General features: G+C 43.5%; 1 protein-coding gene across 2 annotated transcripts in view; it reads right to left on the reverse strand.

The window, feature by feature from the left end:
- The window catches only part of PIBF1 (progesterone immunomodulatory binding factor 1), an 843,837-nt gene that overhangs the window by 157,689 nt on the left and 659,180 nt on the right, over positions 1–26,968 (reverse strand). For both annotated transcript variants that reach the window (XM_069205285.1, XM_069205286.1), the window contains exon 16: positions 21,398–21,482. In XM_069205285.1, coding sequence (XP_069061386.1) covers positions 21,398–21,482 — 85 coding nt within the window. The remainder of the gene's footprint in view (positions 1–21,397; positions 21,483–26,968) is intronic.

Below are 26,968 nucleotides of genomic sequence, written 5' to 3' on the forward strand. Positions count from 1 at the left end.
GTTCTCCTGGTGGGCACTTCCCCGTTGGCCACAGCAGGCAGCCAGGTGTGGTATTGTCAGCAGGGGGGGGGGGCAATTCACCGCCCCCAATTGCGGCCTAGCTGCAGTTCTCCCCCGATCTGCATGCTTGGCAGCTCCCCATGCGGGTGTTCTCTAGCCGGTTGTCACAGTCAACAGGCCTTGTGGTAATGTCAGTGGTGGGAGGGAGGATGCACCATTCTACGATGAAGCCTTTCCTTTTTCTCCAGCGCAGTGCGGGCTCCTGCCTTGGCAAGGTAGCTCTCCCCGATCTGCGGGCCGGTTCTCTGCTCCGTCCTCAGAGCTCAGGCATGCCTGCAGCGATCAATCACGGCGCAGCCTTCTGCGTGTTCAGCATGGCCCAGCTCAGCAGTCTCCGATATGTTCAGGACACCTACACTGGCGGCCCCAGTCCCTCTGCAGACCTGGTATGCAGGGGCCCCATGCTTTTGTATATTCAGCATGGTTGGAGAGGGCAATAAAAGCATGAAATCACAGGATTACTGCTCCTGCCACCATCTTGACCATGGCCTCCTGAGTTGGTAAGCCTTACCACATAAACCGCTATATAAACTGAGATCGTGCTCCAGCAGTAAGAAAGTGAAGAGCAGTACTCATGCATGGCATCAAGACGGAAGGGGCCAGACTCTGAAATTAGAAGTCAAAGGGACACAACAATGAACGGGCTGAGGAGATGGGGCAGAAAAGGGCAAATACATTCCTCACATCTCCTGTGTTTCAGTTCAGTTGGCCTCTCATTACAAGATAGCAAGCAGATATTTGTATAAAGAGAATCAAAGTGCACCCATTGCACTGAATGGGTGCTTAGTGAGCCAAAATGGGCAATAGATACACTCAGGTCTCCAAAGCATGAAGGGTGATTGCATGGCCTAAAGTTATGAGGAAGGACAGAGTAATCAATGTGGTCACTTACTTACGTAGACTTATTCTTCATGGTGTGCCATTGAGGTAGAAAAGAAACCATTTGACTACTGCAAACTAGCCTAGGAACATTGTCAATTTGTACCCTTCCCTTACATCCTTTTATATAAAAGCATCTCTCTTCAAACTATAGGTCATTGTAGGTTGTACAACAAACCCAAAAACATGAATCGCAAAAAGTGGTGGAAAATCACTTAAGTCGGTCGCCCTTAGTAAGAAACACTACAAATTTAACTCAAAGAACACTTTCATAGGTTCTATAATCCACAAAGGACATGTTTTACTCATTCAGGACAATCAAACATTTTAGCATCTCTTCTGCCTGCACTCGTAGTCCATTTGGTTTACAAAGCATCATCTTATTGCATACATAAGAAAGTTGAGTTTATTTTGTATGTGAAAAGAAATATAACAAAAAGCAGTGTGGACAATGTCAGCTCTGTGACAGGAAAATGACTCTGGCAAATGCTAGGTGTGTGGAACGTATAAATGTGTTCTTGAAATTTCATTTGGGGTGTGTAGCTTACTTACATTTGACCACGGTCGGTGACTGTATTGCGGCTTAATGCATACCCAGAATTCACAATTTTGTCGAGGTACCCAGATGTATACCTGTCTTTACTCTGTATGTTAACACGTGATAACAATGCCAGGCAGTTTTAGCCTTCCTCCAATCCCTACTGACTGACCTTAGGCGATATGGCAGAGTTCTCTCTTCCGACCCCAATGAAACATTGTTACAGTAGCAGTGCTGTATGTCCCATGTGAATAGATTGGGAGATAGCAAACCATTTTAAGCCAATTCCTCACTTATTATGTCCACGTTTGGGTATTCTTCAAACCTTTTCACAGTAACAATAGGTACACCTTGCATTTTTCGCACTGTCATCCTCAAAAGGAATCCCCTTCTAGTGTCCTTATGTACAAGGCAGGAAGAAGACAAATGTATTGTTCAGAATGAAATACCGAAGCATTAGTGATTCTTTCCCCTATGCTTTAGGAATAGAAAATAAAAAAAGAGAAAACCCATTAGGACATGGCTTCAGCTCCACCAACGATGTCTCTGGGAGTGTCTATTAAGCTCTTCAACACATTGCAAAGTTTGTTAGCTGTAAAAGGTTCCTAACTTTCTAACTGTTTAAAACATTCTTTAAAAGAATGTATACAATACAAATGGCATTAACACTTTTTTAAGTCTAGGTTACAGACTGTGGGGGTCATTACAACCCTGGCGGTCAAAGACCGCCAGGGCTGTGCTGGAGGAAGCACCGACAACAGGCTGGCGGTGCTTCACAGGGAATTACGACCCGGGACCGGCGGTTTCCCGCCACAGTGGTCCAGGCGGTTTTAATCTGCCCAGGGGATCAAGACTCACCTTACCGCCAGCCTTTTCATGGCGGTTTGAACCGCCATGAAAAGGCTGGGGGTAAGGAGAGTCGTGGGGCCCCTGCACTGGCCCCCTGCTACGACCCCATGCAGCTTTTCACTGTCTGCCATACAGACAGTGAAAAGCGCAACTGGTGCAACTGCACCCGTCGCACGTCCGCAAAACCGCCATTTGGAGCCGGCTCCTGTGTTGCGGCCAAGATCCCCGCTGGGCGCAAACTCCTGATGGCCGTGGCGGGAGTGCGGCCGCATTGGTGGCCGCCCGAGGTCGTAATGAGGGCCTGTATGTTTTAATACATAACATAGTTTTAGAATTGGGTCTCTGCTCTTAACTTTATGGCTTTCCTTCTTATTCTTGCGCTTATTCCTTGCATAAGCATTTCGATCTCTGTATTCTGATTGGAAGGGACGTATCCTTCCACTGCTGACTTGAGGGGACTTCAGTGCTTAATTTGAGCTGGAGGTTGTCGGTAGGGGCCCACACATTTTTGAGGACCAGCAGTTATTTTTCCACATCAGTCATTTACAGGAGCAAGAGAGGGAAAAACAAACAAGCTTCGGTAACACTTTCTTGTTAGAGACTCTAATAGCAGATTCCGCACCTTAGTATATTCCCCAGGCATCAGACTGGATCTGGAAAATCTTTAGCATTAGCTCTGCATGTTGGTAGGTGGCATTGATCAGCTCTATCTTGGCATCATCCGTGTCAGAAGTGTTGTTCCAGTGACCATATGACCACCGCTGAACTGACATCAGTTTCTTTCGGAACTACTTCTGTACCAAAAACGCAGAACCACATAAAAACCAAAGCTTGACCAGTGTACATTGCCTAACGGGATCTTTAGGGCAAAGAGCCCAGTTTGTAGAGCGTGGAGGATGGGAGGGTCGATGAGGAATCTGTTGGTAGATAGAATCTCTCATAGAAAAAGTGTTAGCAAAGGTAAGTAACTTGTTCTTCTGACAGACTTCTAAGCGTAGATTCCTCACCTTAGGACAGATACCCAAGCAGTACTTCCCTGGAGGTGGGTCTGCAAACTGGCACAGACCGCAAAAATCCAAAGGACAGAATGAGCAAAATGCCAATCTTGACAGACCTGACAATTCAAGCAGTAGTGCCTTGTGAACATGTGGAGGAACGCCCACTCAGCGGCTTTTCAGGTGTCCAGGGCAGGTACCCCGCATGCCAACACAATGGCGGCATGCGTCCAAAGGACCAGGGTGTGAGGGAAAAAGCTTGTGTATGTAGGATGAACTGAGAGCTTGAAGCGGACTCTCCAGGCCAATGTAATGGCCACTAAACAGACCGTTTTGATAGTCAAGAGCAGCTGAGAAGATCTATGTAGGGGAACACTTGAGTATTATGAGAACCAGACTGAGGTCCCATTGGGGCATCACAAAAGTGGTAGGGGGGAGCATTTGTTGCAAACCTTGCAGAAAACGAGCCACAACTGGTGACTTGAACATAGAGAATTTGATCTGGCAACCGCAGGAAAGTCAAAATAGCTGATAGGTAGCCTTTAACAATGCCCAATGCAAGGCTTTGCCGGGCTAAAGACAGAACAAACAGATTCTGACTTCCACTCAAGGCGGCATACATCTCTGACTGAGAGCCTCTTAGGAAGCTCCAATGTGCAGAAGTACTGACACTGCAAGTTCTCGAAGTTGGCAAACAGATCGAGCTAAGGTTCTCCCCCTTTGTGAAAGAGACTTCATGCCACCTCTATGCGCAAGGCATCATCAGCTGAATTAATCTACCTTGGAATTCAATGAGCCTGCCACGTGCTGCACAACCAGCAAGATGTCCTGGAACTCCAGTTAAGTCCAGAGCCGCAGAACCTCCTGGCACAGGGTCCAAAACCCTACCCCACACTCTTCACTGCAATGCCGCAGGGCAGTTGGGTTGTCTGTGAATACAACAACCAGCCTATCCTTGATTGATAGGAGGAAGGCTTTCAATGCAGAGCGAATTACTCTCAGCTCTAGAAAGTTGAGAAAAGTTGGAGCTGAGATCCTGCCTGAGACCATAGTCCTCTGACCTCCACTTCTCACAGGTGGGCGCCCTATCCCAGAAGTGACGCATCAGTCTTCCTTGGTCATCTCTAGGTGGGAAAGAGAGAGGGGTCTGCAAAGGACCCAATTGCAGTCAGCCAACACCGCAGATCTTCTGCAGTCTCCTTTGAAATCCGTACCAGGTTGGAGATATTACCCTTGTGCTACACTAACTGAGTTTCAGATCCCACTGCAGAGTCCCCATTAACCATCTGTCATGGTTCACCACAAGGATGCAGGAAGCCATCAAACATAACAGCCTCAAAGTCTGCCTAACAGAAATCCAAGATTGAAGCTGAAACATCAGGATCATTGCCTGAATATCCTTGACTCTCTGCTCTGTAGGACAGGCACGGATCTGCACTGTTTCCAGAAAAGCTCCAATGAAATGGAGCTCTGAGTAGGAATCAGGTGTGACGTCCACATGTTGATAGTGAACCAAAATGAGAGCAAAATGTTTGCTGTAGTCTGGAATGGGGTGATAAATACCAGGGGGTAGCCAGCCTTCCGCAGGCAGTCTTCGAGAAAGGGGAAAACTGGAACACCCAACCTCTGAAATGAGCTGCAATCACTGCCATCACTTTCATGAACACCCAAAGGCACTGGAGAGGCTGAAGGGGACAACAGCAAGCTGAAATGCTCATGGCCCACCGTGAACCTCAGCTAACGCCTGGAGGGATGCAAGATGGGGATGTGAAAATAAGAGTCCTGCAAGTCCAGCACTACCATCCAGTCTTCGATCCATGGCAGACAAGACCTGAGCCCAGTTGAGCATCTTGAATTTCTGTTTCAGTAAAAAAAGGCGTTGAGAAGGTGTGGATTTAGTATAGAATCACGTACTCCTTCCCTTTTCAGCCCCAGAAAGTAGTGGGAATGGCAACCACGTCCTACTTCTTGCGCAGGCACCCTCTTGATGACTGTTTTTGCCTGCAAGTCCTGATGGAGTAAGGAGAGATGGTCCTCCGTTACAATTCTTGGGATGGTGCAAAGGAAGAGCAGTTTCCACGAACGGAGGGGCATTCATCTTCTGCACAATTTGGAAAACCCACTTGTCACAGCTAACTGCAGACCTTCAGGCATCTAGTGCCTGTTCCTGCCACCAACATGATGGCTGTGCTGAATGGAGGGTGGATTAACAAGGCGTAGACGCTGTGCAAGCCAAAGGGGTGGGAGACTTGACAACATGCTAGGTCTGGCTCCTGATTCCTCTTTGGGATTTGTCTGCTCGTCCATGAAAGGAATGGGCAGGCTGCTGGTACGGCTGGTACTGCAGACGCCTATACGTGCCCTGACCACAGCTGTGACAGGGGGTAAAATGACTTCCTGGGATAGATAGCTAGAGAGAGCTCGAGAGACTCAACGGTGACCCAGCTCTCCCAAAAGAAATTGAGAGCGATCTCATCTTTATTACCAAATAGACAAGAGTCACTGAAGTGCATGTCAATCAAGGTTGCTTGGATATCCCACAGAAAACCCAGAGGATTGCAAATGGGTGTGGTGACACAGTGCCACCATAGAGCTGGTGGCTCCACCAAGGGAGCCTGTGGTATCCAGCCCACACCTGATCGTGAAATTTGATGCACCCCAACCATCCACTAGGATGGCTTGGCTCTTCTCAGGAAGCATTTGAAGCAGCTGCACAATCAGTTCCCACAACACATGAGAGTATTGGCCCAAGAAGCATGCTTTATTCACTGATGGCAAGGGTAGGCTGGTGGAAGTACCCAAAGGTGTCCAGCCTCTTGCATTTCCTGCCCGGTGGAATGGAAGGGGCCAATATTTCCATGTGCTGTGTACTGACCTTGGCTTTGAGGCTTGCATAACCAGGCTCTCAGGGGAGGGGTGCTGGGACAGGAATGCTGGGTCTCCTGGGGGAGGACAGTGGTGTCGGGCAATCATGCAATGCACAAGAGCCCCAATACAAGGTTTTACCCTGGCCTCCAGATGAAAGTCTGTGAGGGCTTCATTGAAAGGGAGCAATTGTTTAGCCGAGCCAGCTCCCAGTTGAAGCACTTCTGAAAAGGCATTGCTTTTGATCTCCACTGCCGGCAGCTGTAGGTCAAGGAACTCCAGTGCCCTCTGCTTCTCATATGAGTTGTCTTCTGGCTCAGGGTCCTACTCTAGGGGATCTAACACTTTTTCCCAATCTCCCATTCAGGTAAGAAGGATCTATCTAGGCACTATAAGACCAGGGGTTAGGTAGGGCATGGACAGAGCCCCCATCAATGTTGAACGTAGCTGGCTCAGGGATAATGATGGGCTTCTTGTCGAGCGGCGCCAGTGGCACAGGGGATGGTTCCGGATGGAAAGGAAGCAAGGTGGAAGAAAACACCTGTTGCAGCATCAGTCCATATCTGGGGATGCATTCAAAGGGCCTGGCTGGTGTTGGCGGCAGACTTGCTGGCGGTAATTCAGTAGGGTCACCTCTCAGCTCCATGAGGCCTGAAGACGGATCAGAGGGAGTCGACGGCCCAAAGATAGCATGGCTTTGTGAAACTCATTCAACTGAACAAGAATAGCTCCAGTTCAATGAAACTCAGAGAGGAGCATGGCCAAGCACTGGCTCTGCAAGTGGAGTGGGGCCTCGAAGAATTGTGTCAGTCGGGGGGAAGCAGAAGAACGCTTCAACACCATTTTTTTTTTTTTTTTTTTTTTAAACTTACTGGATTTCAAAGAGGATGTTTTTAAGCAGGAAGACAAGCATCTACCGGCTCCTGGAACATCACAGATAAGTCCCTCAGGAACAGTGAGGGGTCTTTTTTTTGCCATGCTAACAGGAGCTTCACTGACTGCTCGCAGATTGTCTTGGGGTGCAAACACTTTCACTCGATGCAGGACTCAGGGTTGTGACTTTAGCCCAGGCACGAGAGTCAAACCAGGTGAGAATCCAACACTGACATTTGTCTGTGGCAGTCCCTACAAGGTTTAAACCCACTAGGTATTTGAAGTAACAAGTCCCTAAGCACACTGGGAGCAAATGCTCAAAAAAGTGTGAAAAATTTGAAAAAAGTGGTAAAAATGCCTGAGGTAGCTCTCCAGATTTGTGCAGCTGGCACAGAAAAAGGAACTGATGTCAAGGTGAAAGGGTGGCGCTTGTATGGGCATCATAACATAATTTCCACTGCGGATGACACCAGTGCCAAGCCAATCAACGCCACTTATGCAGAGATACTGTTTGAGATTTTCCGAATCCAGTCTTACGCCAGGGAAATATTCTAAGGTGAGGTATATGCAGTTAGAAGTCTATCAAACACAAAAATGAAAGTCTGAGCAAGAGAACAACAGAAGAAAACTTCATAAAGTAATAGAGCAGGAATGTGCTGGAGTGAGTTAGACAGCAATTGGCTAATGGTGGATTAAATCAAATCAAATTAGATTTATTCAATTTTTTTTAAATCATAAAAGCACACAAAAAAGACAATTAAATATTTTTAAAAAACAACAGGTCTCATACAGCTTATAAGTATAAAATCTACCTCTCAGTCTTTGAAAGAATTTAACTTCCTATGTCTAAAAATGGCCCATAAAAATTTAGACATGATATTACAGGTATATATGGCTGGCAGAGACTGTAAAAAAATAAATAAAAATAAGCTGGTCAACACTGTACCAAGTCCATAGATCTCATTGGCAGCAAAAAGGTCTTTCTTGACAAGCTATAAAGTGTACAGAATAAAACTGTATGAAAAGTACTTTGCTCAGTAACTTTGTTGCACAGTCATTTAGCCACAGACCTCGACCAATCATTTGTGGTTGGAAAGCTCACCCAATGGTGTAAGAGGTCTAGCCTAGACCTGGTTAAAACAAATCTATGCTGTTCATTGCTCACCTCCTTTATATATAGTTGCATGCCGAATGAGGATTAAGATCAACTGATTTTTAACAACATTTGGCTTAAGCAGTTCAGCAGATAGACTTAGTTCTTCTAACAGTGGCAAACACTTTTTTCAGGGTTTTTCTTGTAACAACTTGTAGAGTTTCTGGTTTATATTAATAATCTTGATGCCCCAGATCACTCATAACATTTTTACATATCCTAACCATTGCACACTTCCTGTATGGGAGGACCTAAGACAGTCCCCTATAATTTCTTGGTTCAGCTTTTTTGTACTCGGAAGTCCATATCTTGTGCCATAGTGGGATCGGTTGTATTTTAACTAGGTTTGAAATGAGCGGGACTCCTAGTTCGGATTGACATACGTGTGATGGGCTGCTCTGTGGGAGAGAAAGAAGATACGTCAAGAAGGCGTTCTCTATAAGCTGTAGGAAGTCATGGTTTACATGCCCCCAAAGGCCTGACCCAAACAGGGCCATTGACATACATTTGGCCTTTGTATAGTGTTAGTAACTCCCTAGGGTGTTTCTTTCCCTCCTTGCAAGCAAAATTGTGCAAGGCTGTAACAGTTTTCTGAAAGTGTAGCCCTCTAGTTCTAGTTGACATCCTCCATGACCCTTTTTAATCGAACATGATCCCAGGTAGGTGAAGGATGTGACGTAGTAAATTCTAGTGTCTTATCATGAAGCTGAGAGTTTTCAATATCACTTTCCCACACCTCATGGCAAATGTCTTACTTTTGTATTAGCCCAGTTCCTCCATGTAGGACACAAAGAGCGTTAGTAACTGTTGCAGTGCAAGGGGAGTTTGTGCCATAAGAACAGCGTCATCAGCATACAGTAGGGTAGGAATGGGCCGGGACCCAATTTGGGGCAGGTTGTTACAGTCAGCAGATAGTACATTATCCAAGCTATTAATGTATAAGGAGAAAAGGAAGGGTGCCAGAACACAACCCTGCCTTACTCCCCTCTCTATGCTAAATGGCTGGGAACATACGCCCATTAAGCCATGATACACTCTGGCCCTGCACTCAAAATATGTTTGACAAAGGAATTGTACGGTCTGTGGATCCACACCAATGGTGCCCATAGTATCCCTCAATTTACTATGGATTACGCAATCAAATGCAGCAGTTAAATCAACAAAGACCAAGTACAATCTACCTTGTTTGACAGTGGAAAATCTCTCAGTCAGCATGCTTAAGTTCAGGCCCTCCTCCACGGTCCCTACTCCCTCCCAGAACCCATACTGTAAGTCTGATAAAACATTCTTCTCCTGGGCCCATTTCTGCAATCTGTTCAAGACAACACGACCTGCCACTTTCAGCATCGATCTAGGAGAGAGATAGGACGATAACAAGTAGGGCTATGTCTCTCTCCCTTTTTAAAAACTGGCACAATAATTGATTCCCTCCAAGACCTCAATAGGCCAACTTGACAGCATGCATTCAGGAATTGAGTAAGCAATGGCTCCCAAAGGGTAGTGTTGGCTTTAAACAGATCTACAGGGATAAAATCTGGGCCCAGCGCCTTGCCGGTTTTACTTGCGTTTAGGGAAATAATGACCTCTCCAGGGTAAATCCAAGCTTGATTGGGAGGTTAACGGGGGAAAGAAAGTCACTGTCAGGCTTCTCATCTTCTGCCAGGCTTAACCTATCAGTTGGATTTGAATAAATGGTTGAGAAGTGAGAGAGGCAGTCTCCCTAACTAATGACCATTTCAAGGAGTCGTCCGGTGTCTGACTGGAGATGGAGCGTATTAATTACCCGCCAGAAAGCTGCAGAATCCTTACTATTGCTGGCTTCTTGCAGTTTGCCCCACTGCATTAAAACATACTTGTAGTTTTCCTGGCAGGCCTGACTTCATTTACACAGCGTGGACGTTTGTGTAGGGCTAGTTTCAACAAGCTATGGGCCTTGGTACAAGATTCATCAAGCCATCCCATCATCCAGATATTGCTGCTGCCCCTACCTGTAATCACCAGTCCCTCCTTAATGTCTCCAGCAATCTTTTGAAAACTCTTGATGATATACTCAGGATTAGTACCCAAGTCTAAACAATTTTCGAAAGCATGCATACATCCACAGACCAGCCTTTTCAGGAACTTTTGGGGATCAATATACCCCTTAAGCCTTTTAATGTCCATATCACCCACCGTGCAATAGTTGGGAAGTGGTGCATGGGATCAAAAAAAACCTTGACGCTACATCCAAATCTATACTCAGTGAGTAGTGGTCACTGCATGCAATTGTATGGGTGATAAAGTTTCCAACCCTTGCGGCATGTCTATTTGTGATCAATATGTTATCTATCACGGAGTCTTTTTCCTTGACCATTGAATGTGGTTGAAATTGGGTTAGGTGGGCAGCAAATCTTATTGCAGAATGCATGGTCAGTACTAAATATAAGCTCATTCAACTGCTTCCCAAGGATGGAGTGTGCAAAGTGTGAGTGCCCAGCATTCCAGCTTTCACTTAGACCACAAATCTTCTCTGAACCCCTAGTTCCACATTCCAGAATGCTAACCTTATCTTCCCCTCAGGAACAATATTTTCAGAATTGGCCAGTTGGTCCTGAGTGGGTTGGTGGAGTCTGTCTATTGGGGGGAGAGGGTATTTTTAGGGTCAGCAGTAAAAGAAACACCCAAACCCAGGATAGTTATATCGTTTGGGTGGAGTGGTAGATCAACAGGGGTTTCAGATGGCACTCCGAGTCAGTCGCTCTCAGTTAAGGCAGAAGGGTTGCCTGCTGAATAGTTGGAAAACCTGGCCCCATGACACAGATAAAGCCTGGGATACTTACACTGAATACGGGAGTACCCTGGGGCGCTTGTTTCTGCATCTAGGGCCACCAGATTATCAACCAAGCTCCTGTCTCCAAGAGTCGGCTCAATCGTATCATAGCATGTGTCGGGGTCTGGCCTTCTAACTGCATCAATTATGTCCTTGCGTATTACGGAATAACAGCCCCTCACGTGGCGGATCCAATGGATTGCCTTGTTTCTAACAGAGTCTACCCCTTCCCTTTGGATCAAGAGATGTAATTTAGGGACGTTAACCATTAAGACAGTGTTGTTAGATGTGACCGGTTGGCAACAGACTGTCCAGCACAATTTGGGACATTATTTTTCATTATTCTAGAAAGTTGGTGGTGAAGTCTTGGTTTCTCGCCCAGGTTTAGACTATTATGTGTAGGAGCCTGACAAGAGTTCTCAGACCAACCGCCTACTGGAAGGTAGCCAGCACAGGGCACAAGACTGGCAGAGACAGGGGAAGGGGCGCAATTACTGTTCTTATTACTGGTGTTCAAAGGCAATTTGGGCAACTGTGTTGGAGGACCTGAGGGATTAAACGTGGAACTACAGTTGTGGTCCATAATGGACGTCACATCTAAAAATTTTAACTGTTTGACCATTGCAATTAAAGAATTGACCATGGATTGAAGCTCAGTCACCTCTTTCTTTAGATCATGTATACAAGAGATATACTGAGCATTAGGTAGGTCTGGATTTACATTTGTGTCTACTATCCCACCCATCAGGGCACTTAGGTCAGGATCATCGTGTAGGTCTGATGGATCGTTTAGAGGGCTGAAGCAATTGCTGCATTGAAGAGTATCACTATCAGCAGATGGTAGCTCACTCACTGATGCTAAGGGAATGTGAATAATAGCTTTTCTCGCTTCTCCCTGCCCTGTAGGAACTAGAACCTATGTCCCGCATTTTTTGTTTAATTTTTTTTTTTAACATGTCTGGGATTTTCTTATGGCCTTCACTTTGCCTAACTGGCTCGCTCTGGATACCTCTGGAGGCTCTATCCGGGGAGGAAGTTAAAATGTCCTCACAATCAACCAGGAGATTGTCAATCCTATCCATTACACAGTTGCTTCCTGCATGCTTCAGCCTTTTTTCTGTGTACCACCCCAGCCCCACCCTCGGTCACTTTACTTTTGCCCATCACAAATGTTTTGACAAAAAGATGGTCCCTTAAAGGTGAGATAAATCAAAGGAGCTGCACAAAGAGGCTGCAATAATACAGATGCACCAACAAAGCCTACTTGAAAATAGATGTTAGGGAGGTGGCCCGGCCTCCTTTGTGCTCAGACAGTGTGAACTGGCCCGCCCTTGGCCCGGGCTTTGACCAGGCGTGCTCCGGCCATGTCCCGTGCTGCGGTGTGCCCCCTTGCGCTTTATAGCGCTCATCGGAAAGGCAAGTGGGAGCAGATGATGCAGAAAATGGCCGCCTCCTGGGGCCACAAACCAGTTTGGGATATGTAGTCCCTCTTAGCAAAAGTTAGCGCTTCCCCTTTAGTAGTGGATTAAAGAGATATGAGGTGGATTTAGAACTACACAGCTTTGGTGCTCAGTGCATTGACATTCAATTGAACAGGCCACAAGCTACTGAGCAGAGCCCTGGGCACCAGTACTCTTTCTTTTTCACAAGATAACCCCTAGGGGACTCTCTCTCTTTCCCTTTCAGCATTCCAAGAGTCGCCCGTTTCCTTGTTCTTCATGCGTCCCTGCTCTTTCTGCTTTTTAAAACCCACAACCATTGCTACCTCATTCCTCTTTTTATTATCCAGTGATCCTGAAGGTGCTCCATTTTCTTTTTTTTTACACTCCAAAGCTCATTTGTTGCTCCATAGGGCTCTGTGATCCAGTTTCCTGTCCTGCTGCCCCTTTTGAACTGTTTATGTGTTTATTTTTAAGAGGGTTGTGCAGCTGCAAAATGCTGCTGGGCTGCTCACTATCTTTTTCACACTACTGTGAACTTCCTTTGTTTACTTTTACATTACTGCTATAAAATTAGTCAGCCATGTTGGAATGGTAAATTATAAGTGGCATCCGGTGTGTTGCATCACATGTGTATACATAATTAGCCATTTTGGAATGACTTTTCTTTAATACAAAACATTTTTCAAGGTAAACAACTACTGCAACGCACTAATGACCTTTGTGGAGTTAGTTAATGCCAACGCAGGAAGGCACTGGCAAAGCTAATAACTTATCCTTTTAATGCCAGGACCTACTAGCTGAAACTATGCTTGTTAATCAAATTGTTGAGGGTTTGTCTACGTCCCCACAGTATTGAGAAATATGAGAAACTGGGTTACTGGTTGACTGGGGTGTGAGCGTTGGTCAGGCAGGAACCACAATCCTTGTCAGGGTAAGGCACAAGCATACCCCAAATTAATCTGTGATCAAGCCCCTGGTACAGAGCAGTCAGGCTTAACTTAACCAAATACTTTACACAGTGCCTCTTAACACTTCAAACAGGAAAACAGTGATTACACCACAAAAAAAGCTCCCACACCAAGTTAAAAAAAAACGGATAAAATCGAATACATAAAACAAGATCAAACCCGCAAAAATCCAATCAGTAGAACCGGAGTTATGAATTTTTAAAGAATAAAAATAAAAATAGCACTAAAAAGCACCAATTGCAGCTATCTGGGCGTGCTGGGCCGCGTCACTGTCAAAGGTTCAGACAGACCGCAGCAGAGTACGGGTCATATACAATCCCCGATTAGTTCATCTGACGTTTTATCTTCTCATGTTTTCTGTCAAGAATCTTGTTGGCGCTGCAGAGGGTCACGCGAGGCAAGAAAAGTGTTGTGGGCAGCTGTAGGCGTGCGGCAAATATCAGGCTGGGGGTTGCTGAATGGTGGGTGCTTTGCGTTGGAAGTATCTCACAAGTGGTTGATGCCGCTGTGAGAGGAGATGTGCTGGTGGCAGCTTGTGCGGAATGTTGGTGCGAGCAGCATGGTCTCAGTGCAAACTGACCCATTTGCAGTGACAAAGAGCCCAAAAGCTTGCTTTTAAGAGCCTGTGAACCACACCAAGGGTCCAGGACCTAAGAGGCACCACCGGAACTCGCTGTAGCTGGGTCCAGGAGCTATTTGCCGAGCCTTTTACCTCCTTGAGGCTCAGGTCAGGAGGCCAGTAAACTAGCCTTTCGAGTCACTTTGGGGTCCTGAATTCAAGATGAAGTTGCAGGTCCAGTTCTTCTTCTCCAGGCAAGAGGGCAGCAGGTCAGCGCTGCAGAGTGGCAGCCCTTGTAGCAGCACATCAGTCCTTCTTCCTAGCAAAGTATCCACAGGGGGTATGCAGAGCTTTGTGTGGAGGCAGGACACGGTCTATTGAAGTGTAAGTGGGGCTGTGCTCAGCTCCTCCCTCTCATCCTGCCAGTGATGGCCCATTCAGTCACACACTAGGCTCTTACTGATTGTGGCTGTCTAAGAAAAATACACAAAGCTCAAATGTCACCCACATCCAGTCAAGTGACCCAGAAACAGGGTGCAGGCACGAAATGACTAAGGCAAGAAAATGTCAAATTTCTAAATAGGGTACTATATTATAGGGAATTACAATTTTGTAATCAGACTTCACCGTGAGTTAGGATTTTAAATTAGGATTTCAAGGAAACCAAACACGAAAATGTTAGCTTTTCCCATTTGGAAATTACACTTTTAAAAATGTAATAAGGAAATTCTAATGTTATCCTATGGGAGAGGTAGGCCTTGTTGTAGTGAGAAACAAATGTAAGTGTTTTTCACTACTTAAAAGTACATGTCCACCTTTTTAAATACATTGCATCCTGCCCTATAGGCTGTCCACAGCCTACCCTAGGGGTGAAAAGGAAGGATTGGGCATTGCAAAAGGTTTACTTTGCCATGTCGAAATGGCAGTTTTAAACTGCACATAGACAGGCTATAACGGCAGGCCCGAGACATGTTTAAGGTGCTACTTAAGTGGGTGGCACAATCAGTGCTGCTAGTCCACTAGTAGCATTTCATTTACAGGCCCTGGGAACAAGTGTGCACTTTACTTTAAGTAAATTAAATATGCTAATTGGGTATAAACCAAGTCTACAATGTTTTAAGGACAGCACAGAGTTCGAAGGTCAACAAAAATGAATTCATCAAAAATTTGTGGAGTGAAGGCAAAAGCTATAGGGATGGCCCTGCAGAAAGAGCCAGGCCCAATAAGAAAGATTACTGAAAAGCGATAGTTTGTGAAGGAAAGCTTATTAATCAGCCTTGTACAATATAGCAACAATGTTGGTAAGTTTCTTTATAAACAAAATACTGAAAATTCATAAATAAACACACTTTTAGCAAATCCTTCTCGTCCATGCATAGGCCCTACAAGATGCAGCTGAAGGCCTGCCTGAGCTCTAAATGTACCTATTTCATTCTGCCTGCCACGCATATCTGAGTGTTTGCAAGCAACCCCACCATGCCCAAGGGAGGAGCCACTGCCAGCACCAAGCATAAGGCAGTCAAATGGCAGAGCCGGGAACTGTACGAATGCAAACGCAGCCAGCGCTGCATCTCCATTTTTACGATTCCTACATCTCAGGCTGCAGTCGTGCAGTGAGCCTAAGGGGACTATCACACAATGTCCATCATGCTGGAGACAGTTGCTTGAAGGACAGGAAAGACTAGTGACTGTTATTTCTCATGAGGGAACAGCCAGTAACTGGCTCAGCTTACACAGGTAGGGTATGTGGGAAAACTGGCACAAGCAACCTACTGGACATGTACGAGGCAGGAAAAAGCAGAGCGATACCTGCAAAGCAAGTACTCATGCTCTGCACAGGGCCCATGACCCAAATAATGCACCAGCTGACAAAATCAAGATAGAATGCAAGAGAGACAAAGTAATGGAGCTAAATCTTGGAACTAGTGTGGGCAGCCATAACTTGGGGTCGCACTCCATTTTTTCATGGGATCAGGACATCACACTGTCATCTACCGCACATGGCAGTCATGCCAAAGCCTGGAGAGATGGAAACAAAAGCCAGGGACATGTTTCCCTTGATCGTCAAGACAGACACAGGCAGAATTTTCGTACATTTAACAGTCCTGAGAAACAAGTGCCAGTAGAGGTCACCTGTAATCACAGGCATAAATTACGGACAGAGTTCAGTGATAGTAATGAAAAAGCCTTTATCAAATTGTTCAAGCAACAAATTTGTCCGCAATTCTACTGCAAGTTTCACATTTAAAGACATAGGCCTTGATTACGACCTTGGCAAAGGGGATTACTCTGTTCCAAATGTGACGGATATTCCATCCGTCGTGTTACAAGTTCCATAGGATATAATGATGATATAATGGAACTTGTATTAGGCAGGCGTGATATCCGTCACATTTGGGACGGAGTAATTCCCTCCGTAAAGGTTGTAATCAGGCCCAGAGTTTCCATTATAACACATGGGAAATTATGTTTTGGCTATTCAATTATCTTTCTGCCCCATCAAGTTAATACCTTGATTAATTCAGCATCCCTTTTGTCATTCAAGAATGATATAGGTATTTATGTTGATGACCTGAAGTCTTGAATTACACAGTCACAAACAGTTTTTCTGAAAAATGCATCAAGGCAGAAGAACACAGAAAATGGCCCTCATTATGAGTGTGCCGGTATCAAGACCGCTGCACTCATGGATTGCGGTTGGACCGCCACAGACAGGGCGGTCCAACCACCGGCACCGCCAGGTTGCCACCTATCAACAGCATGGCGGTTTTGGCAGTTGCAATCCAGGATTACGAGTCCCCTTTCCGCCAGCCTTTGCATGGTGGTCTTACCGCCATGCATAGGTGGGTGGAAAGCAGATGTCGGGCCGCATGGGGACCCCTCTACTGCCCATGTACTTGGCATGGTCAGTGCAAGGGCCCCCATGCCCAGCCCTGTCGGGCATCTCACTGCCCAAATTACGGGCAGTGAAATTTGCAATGGGTGCCATGGACAGCCCCGTCGCGCATCTCACTGCCCAAATTACGGGCAACCCGATGCAACACAACATTGCCGCCGGCTCTTTCACGAGGCAGCATCAATGTTTTGGTGGGTTTTCAGGTGGGCCAGCAGGAGGAAATGCTATTTTCACACAATGGCCCAGCGGAAAACTCCTAATAGGGCGGGCAGCATACCGCCAGCACTGGCGGTATGCTGGCTGCAGCGGCTTCAGCGGTCTTTTAAAAAGATCGCCGAAGTCGTAAGGAGGGCCCCTATCTCTCTGAGCCCAGGTAGTATAAATGTATTTTATCTTCCTGTATTTATTAACAGCTTCCTACCATCTAGTCTGTAGGAATTGTGCCTTGTATATTCTCTGGCTGAGTTAAGAAATGTGAGAGACAGGAAACTTAAATGTAAGATATACATACATTTGTTTCAACTACATTTGTATTTTCAGCTCTATCGCCTTATGGTCCCTACTTTTGTATGCCATACACCCAAGGCATGGGTCTATCATTCTGGAACCTAACAAGCTCGGTGGGTCGAAGTAAGAATTAAACAATTCTCCGCTCCACTCCCAACAATCATTCTTTTAAAGTGTAAAACCTTTAAATACGTAGTTAAACTGAAGAAAGACAACTCTCAGAGCAGCAAGTAGGGAGGGACATAGCCTTGCTGCCCATAATATCAGCATATGCCTTTAGTTTGCACCTTTCTAAATCTAGGATTTTCCGGTTCAACAGTGGTTACAGATTACATAATGTCAGCCTTGTTTCCCTTTAGCACCAGTCTAATTATTTAGTGGTAATTGTGATTCTTCTAGCCTAGTTAAGTTTTACACTATACAATACAGACTAATAAGGGGCAATGATGTTTGCCCTTTTTCACCCTTTCCCAGAGAGTATATTTGAATTTCCATATTTATATTTCCAGAATCTTAAATGTCTTAAGTGCTAAATCTTGTAGAAACCAGATTACCAGGAGGATCTCTAAAACAGGAATCAATAAAGTTCCAAAGAACATATAATATGTAGTCCAGTACACCAATATTTATATCACATTTATTAAACACAAGAAGTCATAAAAATGAAGTTCCTGTCCTTATACATAAACCAAAAAGTCCAGTGTGGGGTTGTCATTTCTTAATACAATCCTCCGACTAACAAATGTTATCTCTGTTGGATGGATATATCTAAGACTGCCTCAGAGCTAAACCATTAGTCTCAGTCCTCTTCATATTGTAATGCTGATAACGCACTGAGGACAGCTGACATGGCATAGAGGATAATGCACCTCCAACACTAATAGGAATACTGGATCCACTATGCCCAGGTGGAGAAAGTATCTTAAAATAGATGAAATACCTCCATAAGAGTGATTAATATACCAAATGAGATTATGAATATGAAGAGGACAGTGAGGCTAATGGTTTAGCCCTGAGGAGGTGTTAGGGATATTGGCCCAAATGATGAAAAGCATGTTGGCTGTGGGATCTTTGGAAGAAATAATATCACACTTTACCTCCTGGTTCATGCAGAAGAAGATGAACAGAAGTTTTATGGACTTCTTGCATTTAATAAACATGATATAAATATTAGTGTGAGGGTGGTTATATTGCTAGTTAACATTCTTGGTTAGTCACTGTTCCAGTGCCATCTGTCATAGCTGTCCTAATAGGTAGCTGCCCAGGGGAATGTGTTCGGCTTTCATTGCAATGGCACTAGCCCTGCCCGCAAAGTATTTTCATTCTCCAGCAGTATGGCACTTTATACACGGTAGAGATGAGTTCTAGGATTATGTGACTTGCTTTTGTAGCATTGTAGAGGTGACAGTGTGGAGCAGACACTGTGGCAGCAAATTTGTCTCCTCAAAACAAACCTAGTTTTCTATGTCTAAGATATCTGAAGTGAGTTAGCGCCCTGCATTAGTTTAAGTGTAGGCATTCAAAAGGCATCTCAACTTCACTCTTTACACTTTGAAGCTGGGCATGATAGACTCCAGGACGCCTTTGAGGAGCCAGTAGATCGGATCGTCTTTGCTAGATTTAACAGGTGAAAACTAGACAGGCACAGTTTAGGGTGGCTTTATTTCCTTGAAGAACATGAGTGTGGCTATGTTTACCAACAAGTCAGGAAAGTGAGCCAAACGCAATTTTCAGTAGTATGGAATAGCTGAATACGCATTTGTTTCTGAAATGCTTTTACTCTCGTAGCTGCCCCAACGTGGAGCATCATGAAATCAGAATGTACTGTTCTTACTGCAAGCCTCTCATATGTTTTGTGAGCAATTCTTAACAAATTATTGCAATAAGCTTCAGCACAGATCTAGACTCCTTTTATATATGTGCTTTTCAAATGTTTATCTCCTTAAGCCATCCCCTACCTTCCACGAGCGTGCAAAAGTTGCAAGCTTCTCAGTTCCACAATGCTCTATCCTTTTGAAAGTGCACCCACCTTCAGTTGAATATTAAAAAAGGCTCTTGGGTCTTTCATATTGTTCCTGGAAAAATTGCTTTAAGGGCCAGTCACCTAATCCATTAGCAATAATCCAGTAAACGGATCCTTCTTTTAGCATGTCACTGAGGACATTTACAGGATTTATGTTCACATGCCAATAATTCACACACTGCTCCTACCCAACCCTACAACAGCCATTCGGTTTATGCATCCACTAACTACTGGGGACTTTTATAATAACACTGTAAGACAGAGGACTGGTAATTATTGCTATGAAACTTCAAATGTTGGCTAGCTACTTGTTACTCCTTACATCTTAGAGAGTTTTTACAATAAATACTGCAAACGTGGCCATGCAAAGAGCCTCTAGTACATAGACATTGGATCTACTTGAACATGTTTACAAAAAGTGATACAAACTAGGAGCTATGTTCTATAATAATACTTTTTTAGTTAGGCCTTATCAGTTATGATTTAGAGTGGTGTTTTTGCCACTGTTACTTGTGTATTCCATGACAATGGCTACCTCGCGTGGAAACCAGGCAGACTTTCTCTCGTTAGACACCACATGGACTCGTTTACGGCCTGGGTAAACTAAAGGAAAAACAGTGATCTAATGACAGTCTTTAAATGTCATTTGACCTTAAATTTAACAGGTCCCGCTAACACAGAGTGGTGTTAAAGTATGCCAAATATGATTCTGTTCCATATGCCTATAAAATACAGAATGCAATAAAGATATTTACAAAAAAACAGACTAGGTCTGATTTTTCAGACTAGTAACAATGTGGCAAATTATTTTAGAGGTCTTTAATACAAGAAATATTGCTCTGATGCAACATTTCAGTATAAGTAGACCAACTCCGTATGTTATGATTATATAATTTATATTGCACACAAATCACCCCAGAAGGGATAGCTTGGGGCCATTTTGCCACACAAATAAGGAAGACTGCAGAACACAGTCTTGAGAAATTTCCAAAATTTTATGTGGTCAGTGCACACACTGATATAGAGTACTTCTGCATCCCATTAAAGAGGGGCTAGGTATGAAATGGTCCTTACCTCAATCAAGACCTTCTGATCCATGGAACAATTAGCAAAGTTTTAGCGCTGGAGCTTAAAGATCTAACTGGGCAATAATGAGTGAGCTTCGAAGTTAGATAACTGTGCTCTTTCTTGATCACTGAGTTGTGTGTCAGGCAGCAGATTTTAAAAATAATACTCTTCCAGAGAGGCAGCCAATGAAAAGTGTGTAAAAGATGCTGTCCCCGCAGGAAGACTGCAAACGAGACACGCAACAGTATTGTGAACAACTTGTAATTTAGATAAGTGTCTCATTTGCAGAAATCAGTAGTGCATTTCCATAATCCAATCGGCTTATGACCATGACTTGCGGCAGAGTTTTTATCACTGAGAGTGAAAGGAGTGAGAAGATTCTTCTCAACAGCCGCACTGTATGGAAACAAATACCAATGGTACTAAGAACCTGTTCTTTCTTTCTTTGTATTATATCTATGATATAATACACATTTTAATTATTCAGTCAATGTATCTGTAAAAGGAACACAGAGCAGATAAATAAATAACCTTCAAGAATTATGTTTGGATTTCCAGCATTTAGGAAAATCTACACACAAATACCAGTAGATGGACATAGACCACCTTAGCAAACCTGCGCCTACTTACAATGTAGATTAGTTGGGGAGCTCGTCTTATTTATGTGTTCCAAGCTATGAAGCTCTAAATTCCACACACAAAAACATTCTTCAAAACTTCAAAAAAAACTTTTAGCAGCCAACTGACTAAAAAAAAGTTTGGCTACCCTCAAAATGCAGTTTAACGCCTCATAATTTGCTGATTGATTTATAAAGCAATATATAATCTAGTTAACACATGGAAACATGCTTAGTTATATAAAAGAATTAATAGCATAAAGTGACGTTAAATGGCGACATTAAAACAAATCTACCTCACGGTGATTTAACAGTCTTTCCAAGTCAGCCGCCATTTGATTTTTCATGCGCAGCAGGGCGGATTTTTCCTGATTTAAATCGCTGTAAGAAAAGTACAATTTTATGTAATAAAATCAAGAACAAACACGTTTTTTGTCTGGATTACAGAATAGGGATATTATTACTATATTTTTCATGCAACGGTTAAAACAAAATTTGCAGAGTGGTAAAGGTTAAAAGTCCTGTCCATCCTATCCTAGGCGGGACTTCCATTAGCTGGCAAAAGATATGGAATAGTTCAGCTGCTGTCACAGCAGATCCTCTTCCTGCTGTCAAACAATTCTTCCAGCGAACTCAACAAGCATTTATCACTATACTTGGACGCTGGAATGACCTAGGTAGGGCTATGTAATCATCCAAGTATTTCAAATGTAATTTAAAAAATATTTTTGAATTATCTCATTAATACGTTTTCGGGTTCCATCTGTTGTCGAAAGGGATGCATTTATTGTAGTTTACAATAATCGAACTGTCATTTAAATATACAGTAATGTTTATACTGAAATGGAAGGGTCTTTCTACTGTCCTCAGTGGAGTGGGCTCAGATTCCATGATTCCTAACATGAAAGTCATCTGAGGCATAACCATGATTAAAAAAACATCCTTAGACTGGAATGATTTTACAGCTATTGACACGGGAGTACCCAGTACATGCCATGGGCAGCTGTAAGAAAATTTGCATTTGGAGCTGGCGCCGACCCTGAGGTAAAGCGTTTCAGCTGATATGCACAGAGTATTTCTACCTGCTTTTCAGACTGTTCACTAGGCAGGGTTAGTTAACCAAAACCGTAAAAGTGTCTCATCACTTTACATGGTAAACAAAAAGAAGGAAAGCTTTCAATTAAATTGAGCACAGTCTGCACTCTAACAGAAGTGGATGGTGTTTATTTTTAGTTTCTCTAGAGGTCAACATTAAGCAGATGGAAGCTCGTGCAATAAAATGATTATTTACAGAAATTATTGCTTTAACGCAACTGGCTGTTGAATGCATAAATATCAAGGGACTTGAGATATGATTGTTTCAGTATAATACTATATCCTACATATATTATAAGGCACCCTTTGTCAGTTATTTTTGACAAACATTCATATATATACATTTTATATTATTCCAACAGCAGAAGGATGTTCTCAATCAAATTATTTAAGTACTGTTTTCAACTTAATATCTCAGAAATAACAAATATTTGAGTATGTCTTTATTTAATTATGCAGCAAGTTTTCACGTTTTTATATACATATGGCATTTAGAATGTACCCACTTTATTGGACTTTGTCGTACATGGTTTCTGAGTTCTTCATCACTCACTATAATTCTTCATATAAGGTTGAGGCACAAATGAGAAAATCCAGTATATTTATTTACAACTGTATAAGCGAAGTTCAACTGAATTGTCAAGCTATTTCTGCACTCTGGATAGTACACATAAGAAGGTACTGATTTATATGCTCCTGAGTTAAGGAGTTTGTAGCTTAGACAAAAACGTAAACATGCCCAGTTAACAGGGCAATGTTCCCTGTACGTCTTCAAGGTTTCAAAAAGGACCCTCACTGCCCACCCGACACACATAGACACCACCCACCCACCACGAAAGTGGCAAAAAAGGGGATTATATCTTCACTCATAACCTGATCAATCAAAAGACTCCAAATTACAGCTGAGAAGATGGAGGTTAAGAGGTGATGCACGTTTAGATCACCATCCTAACCAAGAAAAAAATATAAATATAAGCAGCCTCAAAGCTGAATTTTGTGAGGCATGATCAGTTACTGTCAGTATGTTAAATTCAGTCATAATTGTAAAAAGCAATGATTTCCAAAGCCTTGCAGCTGAAATTTGACAGCTTCCCATCATTAACATACGTATATAATTCAAACAAAGACTAGGGCAACTCAAGATCTTACTACCCGGATCTTTAATATCTATACATGTTTGCAGAAAGTTTGCACAGATTAGAACAGTATTACTACATGCTGAAACCAGCATACTAATACACATTTTTTGAATGTTCAGTTGTTTAATACAAATTATTCTGTGTCCGAAAACATGATACATTAAGAACTACTTTCTTTGTACTCGTTTAAAAACTGCTATTTGGCTTAGTGAATGTTCATGACACTATTGGGAAGACTCTCCTGATATCATTTCTGTGGGGCAGTGTATTCTTTTATTTTTAGTTCAACTGCTAAATATATAGTATGGCTGGTCAACGCACTAACGGAGTTTTATGCATGATAAAAATTGTGATTGCTGAAGAAAATGGTAGTAAATGGATAATGAATATTTTTAGGGTTGTATTTCTTATATGATTAGCTGATTGTGAGAAATGGGTTATTGGTTGCAGGGGTGATAACCCTGTTCAAGCAACAACCACAATCCTTGTCAGAGTGAACCACAAGTCATGATATTAACCCGGCTTAACACTCGGGTAGCTTCACACAAAGGCAGCCAGGCTCAACTTAGAGGCAATGCGTTAAGTATTTATGCAGCACACCAACAGTAATAAAGTGAAAAAACACAACATAAAAAAACGCACACCAATCAAGAAAACTAGTGTAAAATGTAACAAATTATTTGACACCAAAATGATTAAAAAACAATCAGTAGAACTTGAGATATGCAATTTTAAAGATTTAGGTAAGAATATTGTTTAAAGGAATACAGCGCATACTTGTAGTCATCTGGTCATGTTAGACCGGGGGAAAGTGAAAAGATCAGGCTGACCGCAACACAGTGCTGGACGGATCCATGGACCAGTTTAGTCCTGCTGAAAATGTTGCCTTCTCAAAATCCAGTCCAAAGTGTCCAGTTCGTGATGGGGAGAGGTTGTGAGAAGCAAGGAAAGCATAGCTGGTGGTTGAGAGCAGGCCAGGTGTTGCTGTAGCACGAAGATCCTGTCAGGCATTGTGGATGGTTGTTGCTGTGGCTTCGCAATGGCAGTCACTGCGGACTGTCAATGCTGGAGCATGAAGTGCAGATCTCATGTTGCTGGCGGTCGCTGTAGCATGAAGAGTTTGGTCCACCAGAACTTTGTGCTGGCACCCAAAGCTTAATTACTTGTTCTTTTCTTCTCAAGAGGAGATCAACTGATGCCAGCCAAGGGTCCAGGACCTGGGCAGGCACCTGCTGGGGATTAGGAACTCACTCCAGCAGGGCTCAGACAGGTATAGTTGCAGCTCCAGGCAGGTCCCCTGCAGCAGGTTAGCTGAGCAGTTGCAGGGAGCTCCCTGGAGTGTGTTGTATCCCTGTAGCGCAGAACACAAGGTCAGCCACCTGACCCTTGGAGTCACTGTCTTGGATGAATGGAACAGGTCTAGTCTTCCTTCTCAGACAGCAAGGCAGGGCTCAAGCAGCAGGGCAGTCCTCTGGCAGCAGGGCAGCCCTTTCTCTGTAGTATCCGCAGGTCCAAGAATGTACTGAAGGGATGGTCTGGGGGTCCTATTTTTATACCTGCTGACATCTTTGAAGTGGAAAAAAGTCTCTCCCCACCCCCCTCTGCCCCAGAAAGTTCTGGAATTTCCCACCTTTGTCCCTGGCTACACATAGTGTGGGGCCACAAAAGGCTAGTCTGAAGTTAATTCAGGAGCCAGACCCTACTGAAGTATAAGTGTGGTAGGTGACAGGTCCAGTCTCCAGCCAATCTTGTCAGGATTGCTCACCCTGCCCACATCCAGTCTCCCTTTGTGACACTGTCAGGAGAAATAGACAAAGGCCAACTACCAACTATATCTAGTCATGTGACCCAGGGCATAGGCTGCAGGCAACAAGTGGCATTTTCAGAACTGTGACTTAGAATTCAACTTTACCATTAAAGAGTAATTTACATTACAATTCCCTAGAGACCAAAAGATGATATTTCTACCTGTTCGCAAGCAAAGGTTATCGTGTATTAACTGTTATAGGGTAATCCGCGTTATCCTATGGAAGATATAGGCCTTGTAATAGCGAAAACTAATTTAAGAGTTTACTACCATCGGAACATGTAAAACTTAAAAGTATATGTCAACCTTTTAAATAAAATTCACCCTGCCCTATGGATACCTTGAGGGTGACTTATAAGCATTAAAAATGAAGGTTTAGGCCTGAAAAAAGGTTTGTTTTGCCAGATTGAATGGCAGTTTAAACTGCAGACAGGCTGCAATGGAAGGTCCAAGACATGTTTAAAAGGGCTATGCTAAAGTGGGTGGCACAATATGTGCTGGAGGTCAATTAGTAGCATTTAATTTACAGTCACTTGATACAAGTTGTACCACTTTACTAGGGATTTTAAAGTAAATTAAATGTGGCTATTGGGTCTATGCCAATTTTACCATGGAGTGAGCACTAGCACTTTAACATTGGTTGGCAGTGGTAACATGCACCAAGTCCTAAGGCTGCTTGCTTGCGGTTGGAAAGAAAGGATCTAATCTATTTCCACCCAGTGCCGACAATTCCTACTTTTTCCACTTTTTGCAGAAGAATGTCATGTGTCATCATGTCAAAAGCCGCTGATAAATCTAATAGAATCACAATGCTATTAGTGCCCAGGTCAAGGCAGGTTTTGATAAGCTCTGTCACCTCTATGAGTGCTGTCTATGTGCTAAAACCCCATCTAAATCCAGACTGCGAGGGATGGAGCACATTTTTCGGCTACATAAAATTTGTGCTCTGGCCATTAAAAGCAGATTCCAACATCTTCCCACAAACAGGAAGAAGTGAGGTCAGTCTGTACCTGGCAGAGCATGAGGGGACCAGATTATTATTATTATTATTATTATTTTTTAAAGAGAGGAAGGACCAGCACATAGGCACTGATCCAGTTTTAAAAGAAGCTAAAAAGAGCATTAATCTGTGGATTTAATGCCAGAGACGCCCTTGTGAGACTCTAAGGCAGGCACAGGTCAAGTGGCAAGACAGAATGAGCTTTCAGTATCAATCTCTACTAGTACTCGAAGGAGATCATTAAAAAAAAATTTTTTTACTATTCGACGTGTGAGAGATTGGTCCCAGGGTGATTAGGGGGGGTGTCTTCGGTATTAGGAAGCTCTCAATAAATTCTGAATAAATATTAAACGCCTTGTCGTGAAAGAAACCTGATAAGTTGTCAACAAAGTCCTGTGAGGCAGGTGCAGATTGATTTTAAACCAAATGTTTTACCAAGGAACTGACAGTTTTCAAAACTGTACATGGTACATGTTCTGCCTCGTTGATTTCTTGGTGAAGAAAGAAGTTTTGTCTTTTTAAATATTTTGTCAGGAACTGTTTGAGAGCACTTTTATACCTAAGTTTATCTTTCTTTTGCTTTTCAGCTTTAAGTGAAGCAGAGAACCAGAGCACAGATGTAGAAGTCCTTCTGTTTTTGCTAACTCTAAGAGGTATGAAGTCGTCGAAAGTGGTCTTGTGATTCAAATTGAAGGAGGATACTGTTGGCTCTGTCTATGCGTTGGTTAACCACTATTTGGAAGCATACCATGCTTAAGATGGAATCATCAATAGAGTGCCACCGGCGGTAAAACGATGGCTTCAATGGTTTAGGGGTATGAGAGAG

The sequence above is a fragment of the Pleurodeles waltl genome, chromosome 8 (assembly GCF_031143425.1).
Source record: "Pleurodeles waltl isolate 20211129_DDA chromosome 8, aPleWal1.hap1.20221129, whole genome shotgun sequence".
NCBI lineage: Eukaryota > Metazoa > Chordata > Amphibia > Caudata > Salamandridae > Pleurodeles > Pleurodeles waltl.